The 20281-nt window shown below is 43.2% G+C and overlaps 1 protein-coding gene and 1 long non-coding RNA gene across 2 annotated transcripts; one reads left to right on the top strand and one right to left on the bottom strand.

Annotated features, from left to right (window-relative positions):
- Positions 1–8960: 8960 nt before the first annotated feature.
- On the top strand, positions 8961–10175 carry LOC306766957 (trace amine-associated receptor 13c-like; the record flags this gene model as incomplete). The annotated part of the gene is made up of 2 exons (XM_079254821.1): positions 8961–9133; positions 9362–10175. 2 exons carry the CDS (start codon positions 8961–8963, stop codon positions 10173–10175), a joined length of 987 nt encoding a protein of 328 aa, XP_079110947.1.
- Positions 10176–16614: 6439 nt separating this feature from the next.
- Positions 16615–19556, bottom strand: LOC306766668. Its single transcript, XR_013771600.1, has 3 exons — positions 19427–19556; positions 19072–19248; positions 16615–16889 (listed from the first exon to the last, which is right to left on the bottom strand). It is a non-coding gene; the product is annotated as an uncharacterized lncRNA (long non-coding RNA).
- Positions 19557–20281: the final 725 nt, after the last annotated feature.

Below are 20281 nucleotides of genomic sequence, written 5' to 3'. Positions count from 1 at the left end.
TATTGTCATAATTGTATAAAGTTTTGACAGCGTTAGAAAATAAATACAAAATCTTATAATGTCTGGAAAAAATCTTTGCACAGTTTAATTTTTTTTTGGCTCAGTGAAGCGACTGTCATACATGAAGTCTGAGTACATTAGCAAATTCAAAAGTAGTAAAATGTTATCAGAAATGTGTCCATTTTTAATAAAGCTGTGTCACATTTTGAAACAAGTTCAGAACCTCTTTACTTTTAAAAATGAAAAAAAAAAACCTAAAAAGAATAATTATTTTAAAGGGAAAAAAAAGAGAAATAAAAAAATAACTTCTTTACTTCTTTACAGTTGACAACAAAATTTAAGTCCATTGTCTCATAATGATTATTGAGGACAGAGATGAGGGTCAAATGATCAATGAAGATTAAGTCTTTGTTTGATTTTGGAGCAAGCGTTCTGGGGGTTTTTCTTCCATTCAAAACAGAGTTTTTTTTTCTCCTTTCCACTGTCGCTCACCATCCTCTTCATGCTCAGGATAATGTATTGAATCAAAGACAAAATCTCCAATCCATTGGTGTCCTTAGCTGAGCTGTTTTTTTTTTATTTATTGCATCACAATGAACTGAGGGGAGTATGATTTTCTATGAAGGCCAGCTCTAGGAATGCATACATGAGGGGGCAGGCAGAAATGCGAATGGGATATCATGTGTGCGCATCAGGCTTGTGGTCGTTTTGTTGTTTATAAGTGTGAAAAAATGGATTGCACTTTGTCAGGCCTTGAAGACCTGTCCAGCTTGGGTGTCCCACCAGAAGCTAAAGCTCCTGTAGGGGTAGCTCTTAAGGTCACTGAGGCACGCAAACCCCATGACCACAACAAGGTGGCAATCCCTCATGGGGGAAACAGCATGTAAAATTATAGATACATTAAATAAAATATATATATATATATATATATATATATATATATATATATATATATATATATATATATATATATATTATAAAATATTAAACAAATATCAGTCATCAAAGGTTTAAAAAAAACAAACATTTCATTACACAGCCAAACAATAAACTAAAATATTAAACCAAGCTGAAACAGTTCGGCCTGTCACAAACAACAAAAACACTCCGAGCACAATAAGGTGGCAGTCCCTTAAACAATAAACTTTAATTTATATAAGAATTGAGAACAAACAACAAAATGAGGCTAAAACATTTTTTTTCTTAATTTCGTTAAATGTGTATTTTCTTTTCTTTTTTTTTTTTTTTTTTAACCTGTCCTGCCCCGCAACGCAGCATACAGGACAGCAATCTGTGCACCACATTTTTGCCAGACGGATTTGCTCGCTCAAGGGAGACATGTCATGTATTTGGCTGCCCTTGATATTCTGAATATTTTTATTGCCAATTTTTTTTGTCCCCACTCCCAAGGACAAAGTCTTGATATAGCAGTGCTGTACCTGGCAGGTGAAGAAAAGAAGTTGAAGGGAAGGAAAAAGAGAGAGAGAAAAGAAAAGTGTGCCTAAGCTGCAAAAATCACAGTTTTCACAGAACAATATAAACAACACTGCACTAAGATATCGTGGATTAATGACAATATGCAAAATATTAAAGATAAAATAACAATTACAATACCAACCACTGTCAAACACATCTGCAGAGAATCATCAACAACATTTAGCAGGAAGCAGATGGAAGATGAGCACTTTGTGGGCGTGCACGTGTGAGTGTTCAACCTGTGATCATGCAATCAAAGATCAGCTGAGTGCTTGTAAGGGGAGCACGACCACAACCCGAGGCGTCACGGAGGAGCCCGAGGCCCCCAGGGCCCAACAGGCCCACCGAACACAGAGTCGAGGCAGCCAAAACAGTGGGAGCTGCCTTCCCCCGAGCCCAGAGCAGAGAAAGCCCCCAGGCAGGCGCCCCCCGACATGACGAAGCAGGGGCACCTAGTCGCACAGGGCGATGGCAAGGAGGCCTGGCAGGGACCGGGCACCGAAGTGCAGGCCGCACAGAGAGACAGCACCCCACAGGTCCCAGGACCACCCATACCACCCTGGCAGAGCCCCAACAAAGACCCAGCGGGCCCAACCCACCCGGAGCAAAACCCCTACAGGCCGGCGCTACCACGATACCAGGGGCGGAAACCCCAAGTACAAAGATATGTACCCCCCGCCCCCCCCACAACCCCTACCCATGACCCTCCCGTCCCCACTACCATCTACCCCCCTGACCCTTCCATCCCCCCTCCCTCCCATCCCCCAACCCTCCCTCTCTCTCCCAAGCCCCACCCCCCACTCTCCCTCCCCCTCCCACCAACTCTGCCTCTCTCTCCCACCAACCATATACACCTTCCCACAGCCCCCCACTCATCCCCCCCAAGCTCCACCCCAACCCTACCCCTCCCCCCCAACTCCACCCCCAATCTTCCTTCTCCCTCTCTTACCCCCACCCACTAACGCTACCCCCCACTCTCCCGCCCAACCCCCCCCCCAGAGCGCAGGCCCCAGGGCAACCCCCACCCCCACAGGCATATGGTCAAGCCCACGCCAATGGAGAGCCAGGATCCAAAGGGATCCAAGTGGAAGGACTACATCTAAATACAGGATAGCTGATCTTGAGGATGTAGGAACCCTGAATCTTTACTTTTTTCTCAGATATGATGTAACTGTTATATGCATTCTTGCCACTAGATGACAGTAACTTTTACACATTTTATCTTTAATACACAGAGAAATGACTGATAGAAACATGAAAGCAGAAAAAAAAGATGGTCGTGTAGGGAAAAAAGAGAGGGAGGAGGAACATCATTGACCAACACAGTAAGAGAGACGGGGGAGATACAGGTAGGGATGGTGAAAGCGAGGCCTCATGAAACATCGAGTGAATGGCCTGAAATTAACACATTGTGTTGAAACATTGGACCTGGCCATCTGTTGGCTGGAGTGTGTAATGCATCAGAGGGCAAGCATTGACATCTGCCATCGCTGTCTCATTTGACTAAATGTTCAATAAACAATGTGTCATCTATATTGTCTCCCCACACATCCATAGAAATGATAAAATGGGGCTGTTATGGAATATTAGTGTAGATAACATGATAATTTGTTCTTAATTGAAAAAATCTATATTCACATCAGCACTCGTTATGAAGTTTGTTGTAAATGGCTATGAGTGTATGTGTTATTCGTCCTGTATGTCTGTTACTAAATATCTGTCAACTAATGCAATCTACTCTACTCTAAGATAATACTAATGTGATGCTTTCCCTCAATCTGTTTTGAAATTTTTATTATGCAGAACCGTCACCAGAACCACCTCCTCCACTCAAAAAGCTGCACTGTTCTGAACGTTTCTGACTCCGCGATTTTGACAAGCCCAGCCCCTCGAAAGGTGCTCGACATGCCCAGATGATGTAACAAGGCCTCGGTTGGTGTGCTCACGTGAACTCTGGCATGTGAATCAACCTATCGCAACAATGCTTGCAATACTTCTGTGTCAAATGTTTGACGTTTGCTTGAGCAGACGGCCTCGAGTGTAACATCCCTAGATGCAGGTAATATAACTCAACCAGAGAGAAGCCAGAGCTGCAGATCTCTGCAGATCTCGGTATATGGAAACACAGGAAGGAGCAGAGCTCTGCTTTCCACAGATGTCCAACTCCTCCAGCGTTAAGCCAACATATTCCTTTTCCAAACTTCTGCTTCTTAAAGTCACTCTGTCCTTCATATCGGTGGTCACTGTGGTTGTCAACCTGCTACCTGGAAAAGAGCTAGCAGCCATGCTAAAAACAAGTGCTTGAGCTGTTTAATTCAAGAAAACAGAAAGCCTCCCACTCCCTCTGAAGATCCACGACCTCAAATCTCCCTCTTCCTCCAATCACCCCTCCCATGAACTCTTCCCCCCTACCCCCAGTGACAGCCCAGTTGAACAGGGGGATTACATACCCCAGACCTGGTCTCTTCACATTCACACACACACATGCATCCAGCCAGAGATCCTGCATGTGGCCCTAAGCATCCTTTCGAAACCCTAAATATATATTGGTATCCATGTTGTGAAAAAAATTTAGTGGCACAGGCAATCGAAAAGGTCCCCAGGACCACTGACTTCCCCCACCCCACTGTGCCCCTATATTCCAGTGGTGGAAAAGGAGAGGGGAATACGCAGGGGTACAAGCAGGGGAGAAGGACTCCTTCCTCTGGCAACCAACTCCTCAGCTGGCCGCAGTCGGCACACTTACCCCACCAGGACAGCCCAAGGGCAGAGGGGTAAAGCCCAGCCTGTCAAGTGCCATAGGAGGCAGCACCCCGATCATGCCCCCATACCTGGCGGCCCAGCACTAGCACTCCAGGGGACTAGAAAATCCCTAGATCCCACTCAGGCCATCAAGGCCCGGGACCAGTGCCACCAGCCGCACCAAGATGGATGCCGACGGGGGGAGAAAGAGCCAGAGGGAGGATGCTTCACCTATGGACCCTAATCCTCCCCTCTTCACTCCCCACCATCCATCTCACTCCCCCCCACCAGCCCTCACTCTCACTCCCTTCCACCCCTTCCCCGAGTGCCAACCCTTCCCCTTCATCCCTCCCTCTCCCTTTCAAGCCCCACGACCCCAATGCTCTCTCTCCTTTCATCCCTCACCCAACCCCATCCCCTCTACAGACACATCATAATCCCTGGAGAACCCGCTGGGTACCGGAGCAGCACGACCCTTGAAGGCATGCTCTGGGCGACCAAGGCCCCCCAGGCCAAGGCAGGACCTCCCCAGCCCAGAGGGAGGCAGCCCCAGACCCTTGGGGGTGGGCCAGCCCCCGACTGCCCCAAACCCCCAGCCGAAGGTGGGTGACTCTACAATCACAGTCTGGGTGGCACACACATCCAGTGCTCCTGTGTGACTTAGCAATGCTCCCACTGACAGGCTCACACAATTAAAAAAGCAACAATCCCCTGCTGACAGAACATATAGATGTTATACACTACTTTCTTTATTGTTAATCATTTATTAAGTGGCCTAACTCATGATATAAATCGCTGTGAGGCATTTAATAGAGCACTGCTTTCACTCCTGAGCTGCCGGATGGTGGATCAGAATTGCCTCGAAGCTGTCCGGAAGTCTTTCTCCATGGCCTTGCCGAACTCCTCCCATGCCAAAGTTTTGCCTTGGTGACAGCCGAAGCTGCATGCCTCTTAGCCTGTCGGTACCCAACAGCTGCCTCCAGAGTCCCCAAGGCCAAGAAGGCCCAATAGACTCCTTCTTCAGCTTGACGGCATCCCTCACTGCTGGTGTCCACCAACCAGTTCTGGGATTACCACCATGACAGGCACCAACGACGTTACGGCCACAGCCCCGGCTGGCCACCTCAACAACAGAGGCATGGAACACAGCCCATTGGGACTCAATGTCCCCCGCCTCACTCGGGACATGGTTGAAGTTCTGCTGAAGGTGGGAGGGGAAGCTCGCTCTGACAGGGGACTCAGCCAGATGTTACCAGCAGACACTCACAACACGTCTCTTCACCCGATGTGACCACAGGTCTGATAATACGACTACAAAATCGATCATCGAACTGTGACCCAGGGAATCCTGATGCCAGGTGTAGATATGGACACTCTTATGTTGGAACATGGTGTTCGTTATGGACAATCCATGACGAGCACAGAAGTCCAATAACAAAACACCATTTGAGCCCAAAAGGGTTACATGGGCCCCACTGTCTACACTGAGTACAGTGGCGATGGGGAGCTGCTGACCTCAACACGGGACGTTGTGGGTTGGTGGATAGAATATATCGAAGACCTCCTCAATCCTACCAACACAACTTCTGATGAGGAACCAGAGCTGGGGGATTTAGGGGTTGAGTCTCCTATCTCTGGGGCTGAAGTTGCTGAGGTGGTTAAAAAAAACTCCTTGGCGACAAGGCCCCAAGGGTGGATAAGATCTGCCCGGAGTTCCTTAAGGCTCTGGATGCAGGGTGGCTGTCCTGGCTGACACGCCTCTGCAGTATCGCGTGGAGATCGGGGACAGTGCTGCTGGACTGGCAGACTGGGGTGGTGCTCCCCCTTTCTAAGAAGGGGGAGCGGAGGGTGTGTTTCAATTATAGGGGAATCACACTCCTCAGCCTGCCTGGTAAGGTCTATTCAGGGGTCCTGGAGAGGAGGGTCCGCTGGATAGTCAAATCTCAGATTGAGGAGGAGCAGTGTGGTTTTCGTCCTGGTTGCGGAACAGTGGACCAGCTTTATACCCTCTTTGGAATCCTGGAGGGGGCATGGGAGTTTGCCCAACCAGTCCAAATGTGCTTTGTGGACCATGGAGAAGGCGTTCGACCATGTGCCCCGGGGGCTCCTGTATGGGGTACCAGACCCCTTTGTACAAGCTGTCCAATCCCTGTAAGACAGGTGTCAGAGCTTGGTTCGCATTGCTGGTAGTAAGTCGGATTTTTTTTCCGGTGAGGCTTGTACTCCACCAAAGCGGCCCTTTATTGCAGATTCTGTTTATAAGTTATATGGACAGAATTTCTGGGCACAGCCAAGGTTTTGAGGGGATCCTGCTTGGTGGCCTCATGATTGGGTCCCTGCTTTTTGCAGATGACGTGGTCATGTTGGCTTCATCTGGTCGTGATCTTCAGCTCTCACTTGAGCGATTCGCTGCTGGGTGTGAGGCAGCTGGGATGAGAATCAGCACCTCCAAATATGAGACCATGGTCCTCAGCCAGAATAGGATAGATTTCCCTCTCCGGGAATCAGGTTCTGCCTCAAGTGGAGGAGTATAAATATCTCAGTGTCTTGTTCACAGTGAGAGAAGGATGGAGTGTGAGATCAACAGACGGATCGGTGCGGCGTCTGCAGTAATGCCGACTCTGCCATGGTCTGTCGTGGTGAAGAAGGAGCTGAGCCAGAAGGCGAACCTCTCGATTTACCAGTCAATCTACGTTCCTACCCTCACCTATGGTCATGAGCTGTGGGCCGTGACCGAAAGAACAAGATCTCGTATACAGGCGGCTGAAATGAGTTTCCTCTGCAGGGTGACCAGGCTCTCCCTTAGAGATAGGATGAGGAGCTCAGACATCCGGGAGGGGTTCCTCCACTTCGAGAGAAACCTGTTGAAGTGGCTCGGGTATCTGGTCAGCGTGTCCTGGGGAGACCCAGGACACGCTGAAGGAATTATATCTCTCGGCTGGCCTGGAAACGCCTCAGGATCTCCCCCACAGAGTTGGCAAATGTGGCTGGGGAGAGTGAAGACTGGGCTTCCCTGCTTAGGCTGCTGCCCCTGCGACCCAACCCCGGATAAGCAGCAGAAGATGGATGGATTGATGGATGGCATTTGATAGAGCTTCACTCCCTCACTTCCTTAAAGTTTTACCCCTGCAGCATGTCTCTAATCCACATGTCATTCAGGTGGTAACTGGCCATTCTTGTCATTCAGTTGTGTTGGGAAAGGGATACATCTAAAAGCAGGTTAGCTGATGTTGAGGATGTCGGAACCCCCAATCTTTACTTTTTTCTCAGATATGATGTAACTGTTATACGCATTCTTGCCACTAGATGACAGTAACTTTTACACATTTTATCTTTAATACACAGAGAAATGACTGATAGAAACAGGAAAGCAGAATAAAAGATGGTCGTGTAGGGAAAAAAGAGAGGGAGGAGGAACATCATTGACCAACAGAGTAAGAGGGACGGGGGAGATACAGGTAGGGATGGTGAAAGCAAGGCCTTATGAAACATCGAGTGAAATCTGATACTGCCTGAAACACATTGTGTTGAAACATTGGACCTGGTCAAAGAGCTCCATCTGTTGGCTGGAGTGTGAAATGCATCAGAGGGCAAGCATTGATGTCTGTCACCACTGTCTCATTTTTTTTTTTGTTTTTTTTGTTTTTTTTTTACATTTTTTTACTATCTCATTTGACTAAGTGTTCAATAAACAATGTGTCATCTATATTGTCAACCTCACACATCCATAGAAATGATAAAATGGGGCTGTTATGGAACATTAGTGTAGATAACAAGATAATTTGTGTTTAATTTAAAAACTATATTCACAGCAGCACTCGCTATGAAGTTGGTTGTAAATGTCAACAGATGTGAAGGACAGCTTGTGGAACGGTGATCATTTTACTGATTTCATACAGCTGAATAAAACTGATTTTAGGTACATGCTTGTGCAACTTTGACTTGTCGTAGATTTTCATTTAAAAAAAGAATCTTCTCAATGATGTTGGGCTTTAATCTGCACCTCCAACTACCTCTTCAGCTATGGAGAAGACCCGCTTACATGGCACAGATGTAGCTGTTAATTGCAAATATCTCTGAGCAATTCGGAAGAGGTATGGGTACACAGTTTTTGGTGTTGCCCAGTATTTGAAAAATACTTTGGTGAAACCCTTTGGAAAGGGTTCTACCAAATACCGCTGGGCTGTCTCTATCTTCCTCTATTCTTTCAACCTCACAAACACTCTCTAATAGTATGCAATATCTTACTCTAACTATATGCCTGTGTGTGTGTGTGTGTGTGTGTGACTGGCTATGAGTGTGTGTGTTATTTGTCCTGTATGTCTGTTACTAAATGTCTGTCAACTAATGCAATCTACTCTACTCTAAGATAATACTAATGTGATGCTTTCCCTCAATGTGTTTTGAAATTTTTATTATGCAGAACCGTCACCAGAACCACCTCCTCCACTCAAAAAGCTGCACTGTTCTGAACGTTTCTGACTCCGTGATCTTGACAAGCCCAGCCCCTCAAAATTCCTGCGAGGTGCTCGACATGCCCAGATGATGTAACAAGGCCTCGGTTGGTGTGCTCACGTGAACTCTGGCATGCTGAATCAACCTATCGGAACAATGCTTGCGACACTTCCGTGTCAAATGTTCAACGTTTGCTTGAGCAGACGGCCTCAAACGTAACATCCATAGATCCAGGTAATAAAACTCAGTCTGGTTCAGAGAGCAGCCAGAGCTGCAGATTTCTGAGGATGGAAACACAGGAAGGAGCAGAACTCTGCTTTCCACAGATGTCCAACTCCTCCTGCGTTAAGCCAACATATTCCTTTTCCAAACTTCTGCTTCTTAAAGTCACTCTGTCCTTCATATCGGTGGTCACTGTGGTTCTCAACCTGCTTGTCATCATCTCAGTCTCCCACTACAGGCAGAGACAGACTTTAACTGAATTTGCTTGTTTTTTTGTTTTTTTTCAGCTGAACATGTGCAAATCATGAGATAGTGATAAATGATGTTAATTCTTGGCAAAAAGGTTTTATTTTACTCCAGCATGTTTATGCACAACAAAAGGTCGAAGAAAAAAAACATGTTGCATGAAGGAGATATTTTTTTAGTGTTATTAATTCTTTTGTCATGTTTCTCTGTGTCTTTCCAGGCAGCTCCACACACCCACCAATGTCCTCCTTTTCTCTCTGGCTGTTTCAGACATTCTCGTCGGTCTCCTGACAATGCCAGGAGAAATCATCCGGAACACAGGTTGCTGGTTTCTTGGCGACCTCATGTGTTCACTGTTTAACTATGCATCCTTTATCATTTCCTCATCTTCAGTAGGAGATATGGTCCTCATATCAATTGACCGCTATGTGGCCATCTGTGACCCTCTGAATTACCCAACCAGAGTGACAGAGAACAGAGTTAAAGCCTGTGTGTGTGTTTGTTGGCTCTGCTCTGTTCTCTACAGCATTATTTTTGTGAAAGATGACTTGTCTGGACCGGGTAGTTATAATTCCTGCTACGGAGAATGTGTGATTGTTATTGACCACATTACAGGAACTGTTGATGTCATTTTAACCTTTATTGCTCCAGTTTGTGTCATTGTAGTTCTGTACATGAAAGTATTTGTGGTGGCTGTGTCTCAGGCCCGCGCCATGCGATCTCATGTTACAGCGATCAAACTCCAGCTTTCAGTCACTCGAACAAGGAGATCTGAGTTAAAAGCAGCCAGGAATCTTGGTGTTTTAATGGTCGTGTTTCTAATGTGTTTCATCCCATATTACTGTGTTTCTCTAGCAGAAGCCAGTTTGCTCAATAGCACTACAGCATCCTTGGTTTACTTTCTGTTTTGCTTTAACTCCACTCTAAACCCTATAATCTATACGCTGTTCTATCCCTGGTTCAGAAAAGCTGTAAGATTTATTGTGACTCTTCAGATCCTGCAGCCTGGATCCTGTCAGGCCAAAATACTGTAGAAATACGCTCATATATGTGTTGAGATGAATCATTATGGCCACTTAGAGCGGCGATACCTCACCTTGAAACAAACTCAAATCCGAAGAATGTCAGACAAATGACACCTTTTGGGGAACCAAAAAGATAACTATATATAACTATATATATATATATATATATATATAACTATAGATAACTATATATATATATATATATATAACTATAGATTATATATATATATATATATTATATATATATATATATATATATATATATATATATATATATATTATATATATATATATATATATATATATATATATATATATATATATATATATTATATATATATATATATATATATATTATATATATTATATATATATATATTATATATATATATATATATATATATATATATATATATATATATATATATATATATATATATATATATATGGATATTTACAAAACAAACATTATGACAAATTATATATAATGCAAAAAATCTTTAACAAAGTTTCATTAAAGTAAAAAGTGGGATTTTAAATAATGTGAGAGCTATGGATGTTATAAATAAATACTCTTGACTTTAGTTTATATGTTTAAAATATGTAGTTTTTTTTCAGTGTATCTCAAGACAAATATCATCTGAAGCCAACCTGGTGTATACAGTTGTGATTGATCTGGTTTTAGTGGGTTCATTACTTACTAACTGGGTTACTTATTCATATTATAAACTGGCGTGTGAAACTTTAATGCTGGAGATTTAAAGCTTTTTATATGGAAATATGAATTAAGTAAACTGGACAATCTATAATAATCTATACTATGGTCTAGAAAATTTTAAACTATTTTCAGTTTTAGAAAAGTGTTTTAGAGAAAACTCAAAATGCAAAGATTTAAATGAGGAAAATCATTTCAAAATTCAATGCAAACATGCATTTGACTAATTGTTTATTTATCGATTAGTTAGTAGTCAAGTCAGTGGAGTTGCAGGCTTTTGTCTGCTTTAAAATAAAAAAAACGTGCTGATATTTTGAGTAATGTTGACAAGACGAATACCTTTTCCTTTGCAATTTGTTACATGTCAATGTGAAATTTAAAAAAAAGTAATAACAGCATAATAGTGGCACTGTAATGATGTTCAACTCCACTGTTTTTCTTTTTTGATCTGAGATCAAGTAAAATTCAAGATGGTATCGGCGACACCAACCAGAAACTTTGTGCAAAAACTCTGAGCCATAAAGGTTTAAGCTCTCTTCCTCTCAGTGATTTTCCTAACACACAAACTGAATTTGCAAGTAAAATGCAAAAATGAATATATAAATGCCTATTCCTACCTAAAACCATTCCCATTTATAAAATATTTTTCAGCCATATTTCAATATTTTCCTGACGCAAATGGCTGTTTTAGTGTATATCTGATGACACAGGGTCTCTGCATACATGCATCTAAATCTGGGCCCATCAAACTGGTGCAAAAGGATCTCAGGGACACAAATAACTTAAAGCTGAACTTATACAGTCATTTATTGAAGCATCTACTTTTTTCAAAACTATATTTCATCAATCCAACTATTTTCTACCGCTCATCTGGGGTCGGGTTGCGGGGCAGCATCCTAAGCAGGGAAGCCAATACTTCCCTCTCCCCAGCTACATTTGCCAACTCTGCAGGGGGATCCCAAGGCATTCCCAGGCCAGCCGAGAGATATAATCTCTCCAGCATGCCCTGGGTCTCCTCCGGGGTCCCCTACCGCTGAGACGTGCCTGGAACACTTCACCGGTGAGGTATTCAAGAGGCATCCTGACCGGATGCCCGAGCCACCTCAACTGACTCCTCTCAATGTGGAGGAGCAGCGGCTCTACTCTGAACCCCTCCCGGATGACCAAGGTCCTTACCCTATCTCGAAGAGAGAGCCCAGCCACCCTGCAGAGAAAACTTATTTCAATGCCTATTTATGAGATCTCATTCTTTCAGTCACTACCCACAGCTCATGACCATAGGTGAGGGTAGGAACGTAGATCAACTGGTAAATCAAGAGCTTTGCCTTCTGGCTCAGCTCCTTCTTCATCACAACAGACCATGGCAGTGTCTGCATTACTGCAGACACTGCACCGATCCGCCTGTCGATCTCACACTCCATCCTTCCCTCACTCATGAACAAGATCCCGAGATATTTAAACTCCTCCACTTGAGGCAGAACCTGACTCCCGACCCGCAGAGGGCAATCCACCCTATTTCAGCTGAAGACCATAGTCTCGGATTTGGAGGTGCTGATTCCCATCCCAGCCGCTTCTCACTTGGCTGCAAATCGCTCAAGTGAGAGCTGGAGATCATGGCCAGATGAAGCCAAAATGATCAGCCAAGTCATCAGCAAAAAGCAGAGACCCAATCCTGAGGCCACCAAGCCAGATCCCCTCAACACCTCAGCTGTGCCTAAAAATTCTGTCCAAATAAGTTATGAACAGAATCGGTGATAAAGGGCAGCCTTGGCAGAGTCCGACCCTCACTGGAAACTAATCTAACTTACTGCCAGCAGTAAGAAAAGCTCGAGAAGAGCAGAGGAAGTTGTTGGAGAAATGTGCAGCTACAGCACTGAACTCCAAGCTGATTGCTGGTCAGAAAGACATTTTCTATAAAAGACAGATAGTACAAGGGGGTTTGGTTCCCCATACTCCCGGAGTACCCTACACAGCAGTCCCCAGGGGACACAGTCGAATGCCTTCTTCAGGTCTACAAAGCACATGTAGACTAGTTGGGCAAACTCCCATGCCCCCTCCAGGAACCCAAAGAGGGTATAGAGCTGGTCCACAGTTCCACGAGCAGGACGAAAACCACACTGCTCCACCTCTACCTGAGATTTGACTAGGACCTCTCCAGGACCCCTGAATTTACCTTACCGGGAAGGGTGAGGAGTGTGATTCCCCTGTAGTTGGAACACACCCTCCGGTCCCCCTTCTTAAAAAGTGGGAGCACCACCCCAGTCTGCCAATCCAGCGGCACTGTCCCCAAAGTCCACGCAATGCTGCAGAGGCGTGTCAACCAGGACAGTCTTACAGCATCCAGAACCTTAAGGAACTCCAGGCGGATCTCATCTACCCCCGGGGCCTTGCCACCAAGGAGCTTTTTAACCACCTCAGCAACTTCAGCCGCAGAGATATGAGAGTCCACCCCTGAGTCTCTCATCTCTGCTTCCTTACCGGATGACATGTTGGTAGAATTGAGGAGGTCTTCGAAGTACTCCTTCCACCGACACACAACGTCCCGAGTTGAGGTCAGCAGCTCCCAATCTCCACTGTACATGGTATTGACAGAGCACTGCTTCCGCCTCCTCAGTCGCCAGATCGTGGACCAGAATCACCTCAAAACCATCTAGAAGTTATTCTCCAGGGCCTCGCCAAACTCCTCCCATGCCTGAGTTTTTCCCACGACAGGCACCAACGAGTTTATGGCCACTGCTCCGGTTGGCCTCCTCAACAACAGAGGCGCAGAACACAGCCTACTCAGACTCAATGCCCCCCGCCTCACTTGGGACATGGTTGAAGCTGTGATAAAGGTGGGAGTTAAAGCTCGCTCTGAAGGGGGACATTCCCAGCAGACCCTCAGAACATGTTTGGGCCTGCCAGATCTGGCCGGCTTCTTGTCCCACCACCTGAGCCAATTCACCACCAGGTGGTGATCAGTTGACAGCTCCGCCCCGTCTTCACACGAGTGTCCAAGGCATGTGGCCGTAGGTCTGATGATATGACTACAAAATCGATCATCTAACTGTGGCCGAGGGAGTCCTGATACCAGGTGTTCATGTGGACACTCTTATGTTGGAACATGGTGTTCGTTATAGACAATCCATGATGAGCACAGAAGTCCAACCTACCCTCCAAACTACCCTTTCTTCCACCGGGGTAAACCCCAATGTACAGGCCCCCAGCCAGGGGCTAATGAGAATGCCCACACCTACCAGGCACCGCTCACCATGAGCAACTACAGAGTGGAGTACTGGAAACTGGTTCCAGAGCCCAAGCCATTTACAGACGTCCCTAAAGCTAGTTTCTGCAGCCGAGGATCAGACCGCAAGGGTCCCAGCCTCTTGCAGCTGCCCAGCTCACAATGCACCCGACCTCCACGGTTCCTTCCGCAGATGGTGAGCCCATGGGGGGTGGGGCCCAAGTAACCCTGTCTGACTGAGCCCGACCGGGCCCCATGGGAGAAGGCCCACACTGCAAAAACTGAAATCTAAGTAAGATTAAAGATCTTAAATTGAGTACACATATGCTTATTTTTTAAAGGTAAGATAATTCTTATTTTTTATGCCAGAGAATTCCTCTTGTTTTAAGAGTATTTTTACTTGTTTTGGGAAGTCTTGACAAGCCAAATTTTCTTGTTCTGTTGGCAGATAATTTATCTTTTTTTGAGCAACATTTACCTAATTTTTGTATATTTTTTTTCTTGTTTTTTAAGGCTGAGTTTTTGCATTGCAGCCACCAGATGTCACTAAGTGGCAAGTACCTGATTGTACCCGGTAGGACCTGCCTGCAGGTCATCAAAAGACATCTGACTCACCTTTGCAGCACCTGTCCCTTTTCTCTCCTCATCATCATTTTATCCTACTCTGCATTATGATTGACTCTCAGATGTTTAACACCTCTCTTTTCACACACACAACAGCACCGTTGCGGTTCAGCTTCACATGTGATGCTACAGACAGGGTGACGATCACTTCGCTGTGCCTTATTTCACATACAACTATAGTAGGAGGAAGAAAAAGTAGTTCTTACCGACAGTGTATAATTTATTCAAGATCTTGATATTATAGTTATTGTATTCCAGCTTGTGATCAGCTACATATTTATCTAAAATCATAAAATATCAATACTCTAACATTAAAAACCTATTTCTACATCTTTTAAAAGAAGGTGTTGATATTTCAGCATTGATCTGCACAATTTTGGTTAATCAATATAAAGTTGTAATGTAAACAGCTATAAATCATAGTGGAACTAATAAATGAAGACATTTTATGGCTACAATTACTTAATCTGAGCTTAATAAATAATGTACGCTATATGTAGTGACTACTTAGCTGATGTTGTTACTTTTACCTATTAGTAAGAGGCTAACAAAGATTTAAGACTCTTGCAATCTGGGTTTTTTTTTGTTTTGTTTTGTTTTTTTTGCTTGCATTATACATCACACTTTTACAGTCATCCAGATGTTGCCAAATTTCACCTGTGTGGATACTTTCAGCAGTAATAAGAGGACACACACAAATGTTTCTTTCAATGAAGTAAAAGCATGCAGTTTATTTGGCCATAGATAATACTGGCTTAAAATATACACTGTAGATAGCAAGTCAACCAATTTAACTTGTATATAAGTCAGAATCATCACCGACTTTGATTACAAATAGAAAATGTAGATGATTTGTTGCTGAATTCATAGCTGAAATTAACATTTCATGAGTGCATAAAATGTCAAACCAATGTGAAATCTCAGTGTTGAAGGTTTGCTCATTTCTGCTCCATGTCAGTCTGTCTGAAACAAATGAACTATGCAATGACTCATACATGTGATTTACAGCATAAATTAATATTCACTTTGTCTAAATGACCTGATGCAGAAATATTCCTTCTAGTTTGGTTCATTCTCCAAAATAGCCAGAAGATGGGGCTGGTGGCTCAATTTTTACCCTTAAAGAAATGCGCTGAGGTGGTGTGTGAAAGGGTTGGTGGGAAACTTCAATTACTAATTAGATGCGAGTTTCCTTCTGTTTCATTTATTTTCAGAGATAAATCTGTCAACAGAACCTCAGATAATTTCTGACGATGCCAGCTCGACTGATTTTAACGACATTCTTCTTTTATCCTTTGAGCCACTAGAGGTCTTCATTGTTCTCTCAGTGCATTTTAAATGTCCACTGCTTTGTTTACACCAAGGATTCCCAAAGTTGGTCCTCGAGGGCCACTGTCCTGCAGCTTTTCCATGTATCCCTGTTCCAATACACCTGACTCAAACTAATCAGTCATTGTGCAGAACTTCATTGTTGGATCCATTAAAAAAAAAAAGCCAGGTGTGTTGGAGCAGGGATACATGGAAAATCTCCAGGACAGAGGCCCTGGGGGACCGACTTTCGGCAGCCCTGGTTTATACCATACCCTGTGCTTCTCTCAAAGTGTCTCCTGTATGTCAGTCTGCATTACCTCCACCCCACCTTCCCCCCCGCTTGCTGGAAATTTACATCAAGTCCAAACACGCTTGACGAAATCAGCGGCTCATGTGTTGTGTTGAGGTGAACTAACTTAGGCTGATGCTCTATTCAACTGTGTGCTAAACTGTAGTGAATTTGACATAGTTGACAAGGACAGGAATAGCATAATGAGGTTACAAAGACTTTATTATTCAATTCAATTCAACTTTATTTGTATAGTGCCACTTCACAACAGTGTTGTCACAGGGCACTTTACATACACAAATCAACATAAACATCATTTCAAGCCAATTCATACATATCCTATATTAGAAACCAACTGATTGCATCGAGTCATGACTTTGATCCAATCCCCCATCCTGAGCTGAATGCGGCTACAGTGGGAAGGAAAAAACTCCCTTTTAACAGGAAGAAAACCTCCGGCAGAACCCGGCTCAGGGAGGGCAGCCATCTTCCTCGATTGGTTGGGGTGGAGACGACAGGAAAGACAGATCAACATGTACAACTGCACTTAATCAGGAAGACCTGCGGAAAAAAGGAGAAATAACTTAGAGACGGCAATATTGGCATATATTTATACATTAATATATTAGAGAAATAGAGCGAGGTACTTCTCAGGGCATCAGGTAACATCCATATTGCTACATAAGTAAAAGTTGGCTAGACTACCCATAACTATAAGAGCAATGAGCAGAACCTGGATAGTTGGGTCCCGTACATGCAGACTCCAACTAAGGAGATGCTCATATCCTAACTATAAGAATCATGGAAAAGGAAAGTTTTCAGCTCGATCTTAAAGGTGTGGAGGGAGTCTGCCTCCCGAACCCACGGTGGGAGCTGGTTCCATAAGAGAGGAGCCTGATAGCTAAAGGCCCTTCCTCCCATAGTACTCTGAGACTCTGGAAACCACCAGTAAACCTGCAATCTGAGAGCGAAGTGCTCTATTTGGAATATATGGAAATCGAATTATCTTTGTTGCTGAATCAAATATATAAACCTTAATGATTAGTTGTAGTGAGCATCTGCTCTTACACATGTTGATCCAAAGTTTGACTTATTTAAATAAATACCCACAAAGAAAATGTTTTGGTTTTTTTTAAAAAAAAAAAAAAAAAAGAAGGATTTTTGTGAATGTGCACATTTTCACAGAACTCACAAGCAGAAGTCTGTTGGATTGTCATTACACATGATGGGTTACATGAAGAGACTCATACTGGAACAGTTCAGAGTGATGATCAGGCTGCTTCCAGATCTGCTTAAGTTCGCCTTTCAACCCAGCGTTGGAATTGAGGAGGCTGTCATCTTCATGTGAACCTTTACCGCTCAGTTTCTTAAGGGCCACCTGGAGGTTTTCAATGTATCCCTGCTCCAACACACCTGACTCAAATGAGTTGATGTGCAGAACTTTATTGGCTGTTGGATCCACTTGAAGTAAGTCAGGTATGTAGGAGCATGGATTGAAAACCTGCAGGACTGCAATCCTTGAGGACCGGCTTTGAACACACATGATGTGAAGCCTCGTTGAGACCAGCAGGTGCAGGTTGGGACGAAATGGTTAACTGTAATGTAATGTTCCTTCAGCCAACCACAACCTTACCTGTAAGGTGGAATATCATCCAGATAAATGGTTCAGCTACATGACAGCATGACGCCATCGCAGCACAAGTCCTTCCTTAAAGTATACCCAAAACATGGCTCAAAATAGGAGAATGGTGGTCATCCAACAGTTTGTGGAATGGGGCATTGTCACAACATTTTAAATGGAGATTTAATCAAGACAATCTGTTACTCTAAACATAGAGCAATTCCTGCTTTCTATGCAACCTTGCACAGGAAGTGACTTTTTGCTCGCACCACTTAAACACTTACAGTGTGTCAAGCTCCACTAAGTTGGATCAAAACAGTTGGATTGTTACCCCAACAGAGGCTTCCAAAAAAAAAAAACAATGAGTTGTTTTGGATAATTGTGCACTTTTTCCAGTTTTGACTGGGAAAAAATGCCTGCCACACCTGCACTCATTAGTGGAAACAAGACTTAAGTTCACCTGAACCAGCAAGTACTGCGAGGTAGGGCTGGACGATACTGCAAATCTTGATATTGATCTAACACCAAGGAAATTAAAGGCAATGTAGCACCCAACCCAAGTAGCTCAATATTGACCCTTTCGTAAAGATTGTTGATAGTACAATGAATGGGGCCCTGGGTACGTTACTTAAATTAAAATAAACTAATATTGGTAAACAGGAGAAACAGTAATAGTTAGCCATTTTGCTTTTTACACTTATTTATGTTTTTAATTATGGCGGTGCCTCCATCTCCATTACATTCACTCAGATTAACAACTGTAGCTGGAAATCAAAAACACCAGTTATTCTGTAATGCAATTAAGACATAACACAGAAAGTTTAAAGTCAAAAGGTAAAATTTAGTAAATATGAATAAAAGAAATAAAAATTAGAAGATAAAGTTTTAAGGGTTTCTTCCAATACACGTGCGGTTTTCGGTTATTTCACAACTTCATCAAAACAATATTTCAGACTGTAACATCCATACACATATATGAGTCCTATTAAATCAAGTTCAGCTTTAAACCAGAAATTATTCAAAGAGTCTTTGACACTCAAATAAAAGAATTAAAAAAAACAGAAAAATGGCAGTTTCCTTGGTTCACAAACCAAAATTAAGATGGTGCTTTGGTTTACTCACAAATCCTTATGATCAGGGGCAATGGATGGTTAAAACCTTGTCTGTCATCATGCAGGTGGTTCTCTGTAACCGGGCTGACAGCTCGGCTTCACAGGCTGTGTTAAATGCACTTGGTAAAACTCGTCTCTCTTTCTTTTTATCCACAGCAGAAGAGTCCAGAGAATTCTTCTCGGTCCACTGGGCATTAAAAGTCTCTAATTAGTTTCATATATTCATCCAAGCTCATATACTTTTACATACAGAGTATGAACTAAAATGCTAACATGCTAATTCATGATTAGCATCACACATTTATGCACTTTAAACATTTAAACATTTCGTAGAGGCACAAAAGTCATATACATCGAGTACTCACTCATCACAGGGTTATATAGTCCAAAACAGCAATGTAGATTCTGCATCCACAATGTTTTCTGACCACTTTTTCCTATAGCTTAGCTTCACAACCTTCATCAGGCAGTCGCTGAAGGCCTCGGTTCTAGTTGTTTCCCTTCACTTCCTGACTTAGATCCCGCCCTTATGCATGTGATTGGACATGGAGTTTACATCAACCAATATGATAACAGAAAATACAATATTGATAACACATCAAGTGGATTTGTAACCAAAAGCACATGTTGATAAGTACATTCCAAACAAAATTGTGGCAAATAGCGCCTTTCCCCAAACTAAATGACCAAACCTTTGGTTGGCTTATATCTGACTTTTATAACTATTTATGAACACATTTTAACAGAAGAAATTAACTATCTTTTACTGTGATTAACAATATTTAATGCATTTTAATAAGGGTTTTAACATATTTATATTTTAGTCTTTTGGGTCTGTAATGAATTTTTAGACCGCTGATATTCATCCTTTTCACTGGAAATTTCACAATAGATTAATCCTTTTGCATTTATTTGTTGACCATGATCATAATCATAATAAAACACAGAACAAATGTTTTTGTCAAAGCATATTTTATTAACAAACTTAATGACAGAACTCAGAAATTAAAATTTCAATCAGGATATCAGGGTCTTGTGATGGACTGGAAACCTGCCCCGGGTGTACCTGCCTCTCGCCCAATGATTGCTGGAAAAGGCTCCAGCTTCTCCACAACCATTAATTGGACTAATCGGTTAGGAAAATAAATGAATGAATGATAGGGCATCAGGGGTGTGGGTCTCTTCACCCTCTACACCATTAACTTCAACTAATACAGAAA

Source organism: Telmatherina bonti, assembly GCF_933228915.1.
Source record: "Telmatherina bonti genome assembly, chromosome: 15".
NCBI classification, from domain to species: domain Eukaryota; kingdom Metazoa; phylum Chordata; class Actinopteri; order Atheriniformes; family Telmatherinidae; genus Telmatherina; species Telmatherina bonti.
The sequence above is the reverse complement of the archived record's forward strand: the minus strand, read 5'-3'. Positions and strand labels throughout refer to the sequence as shown.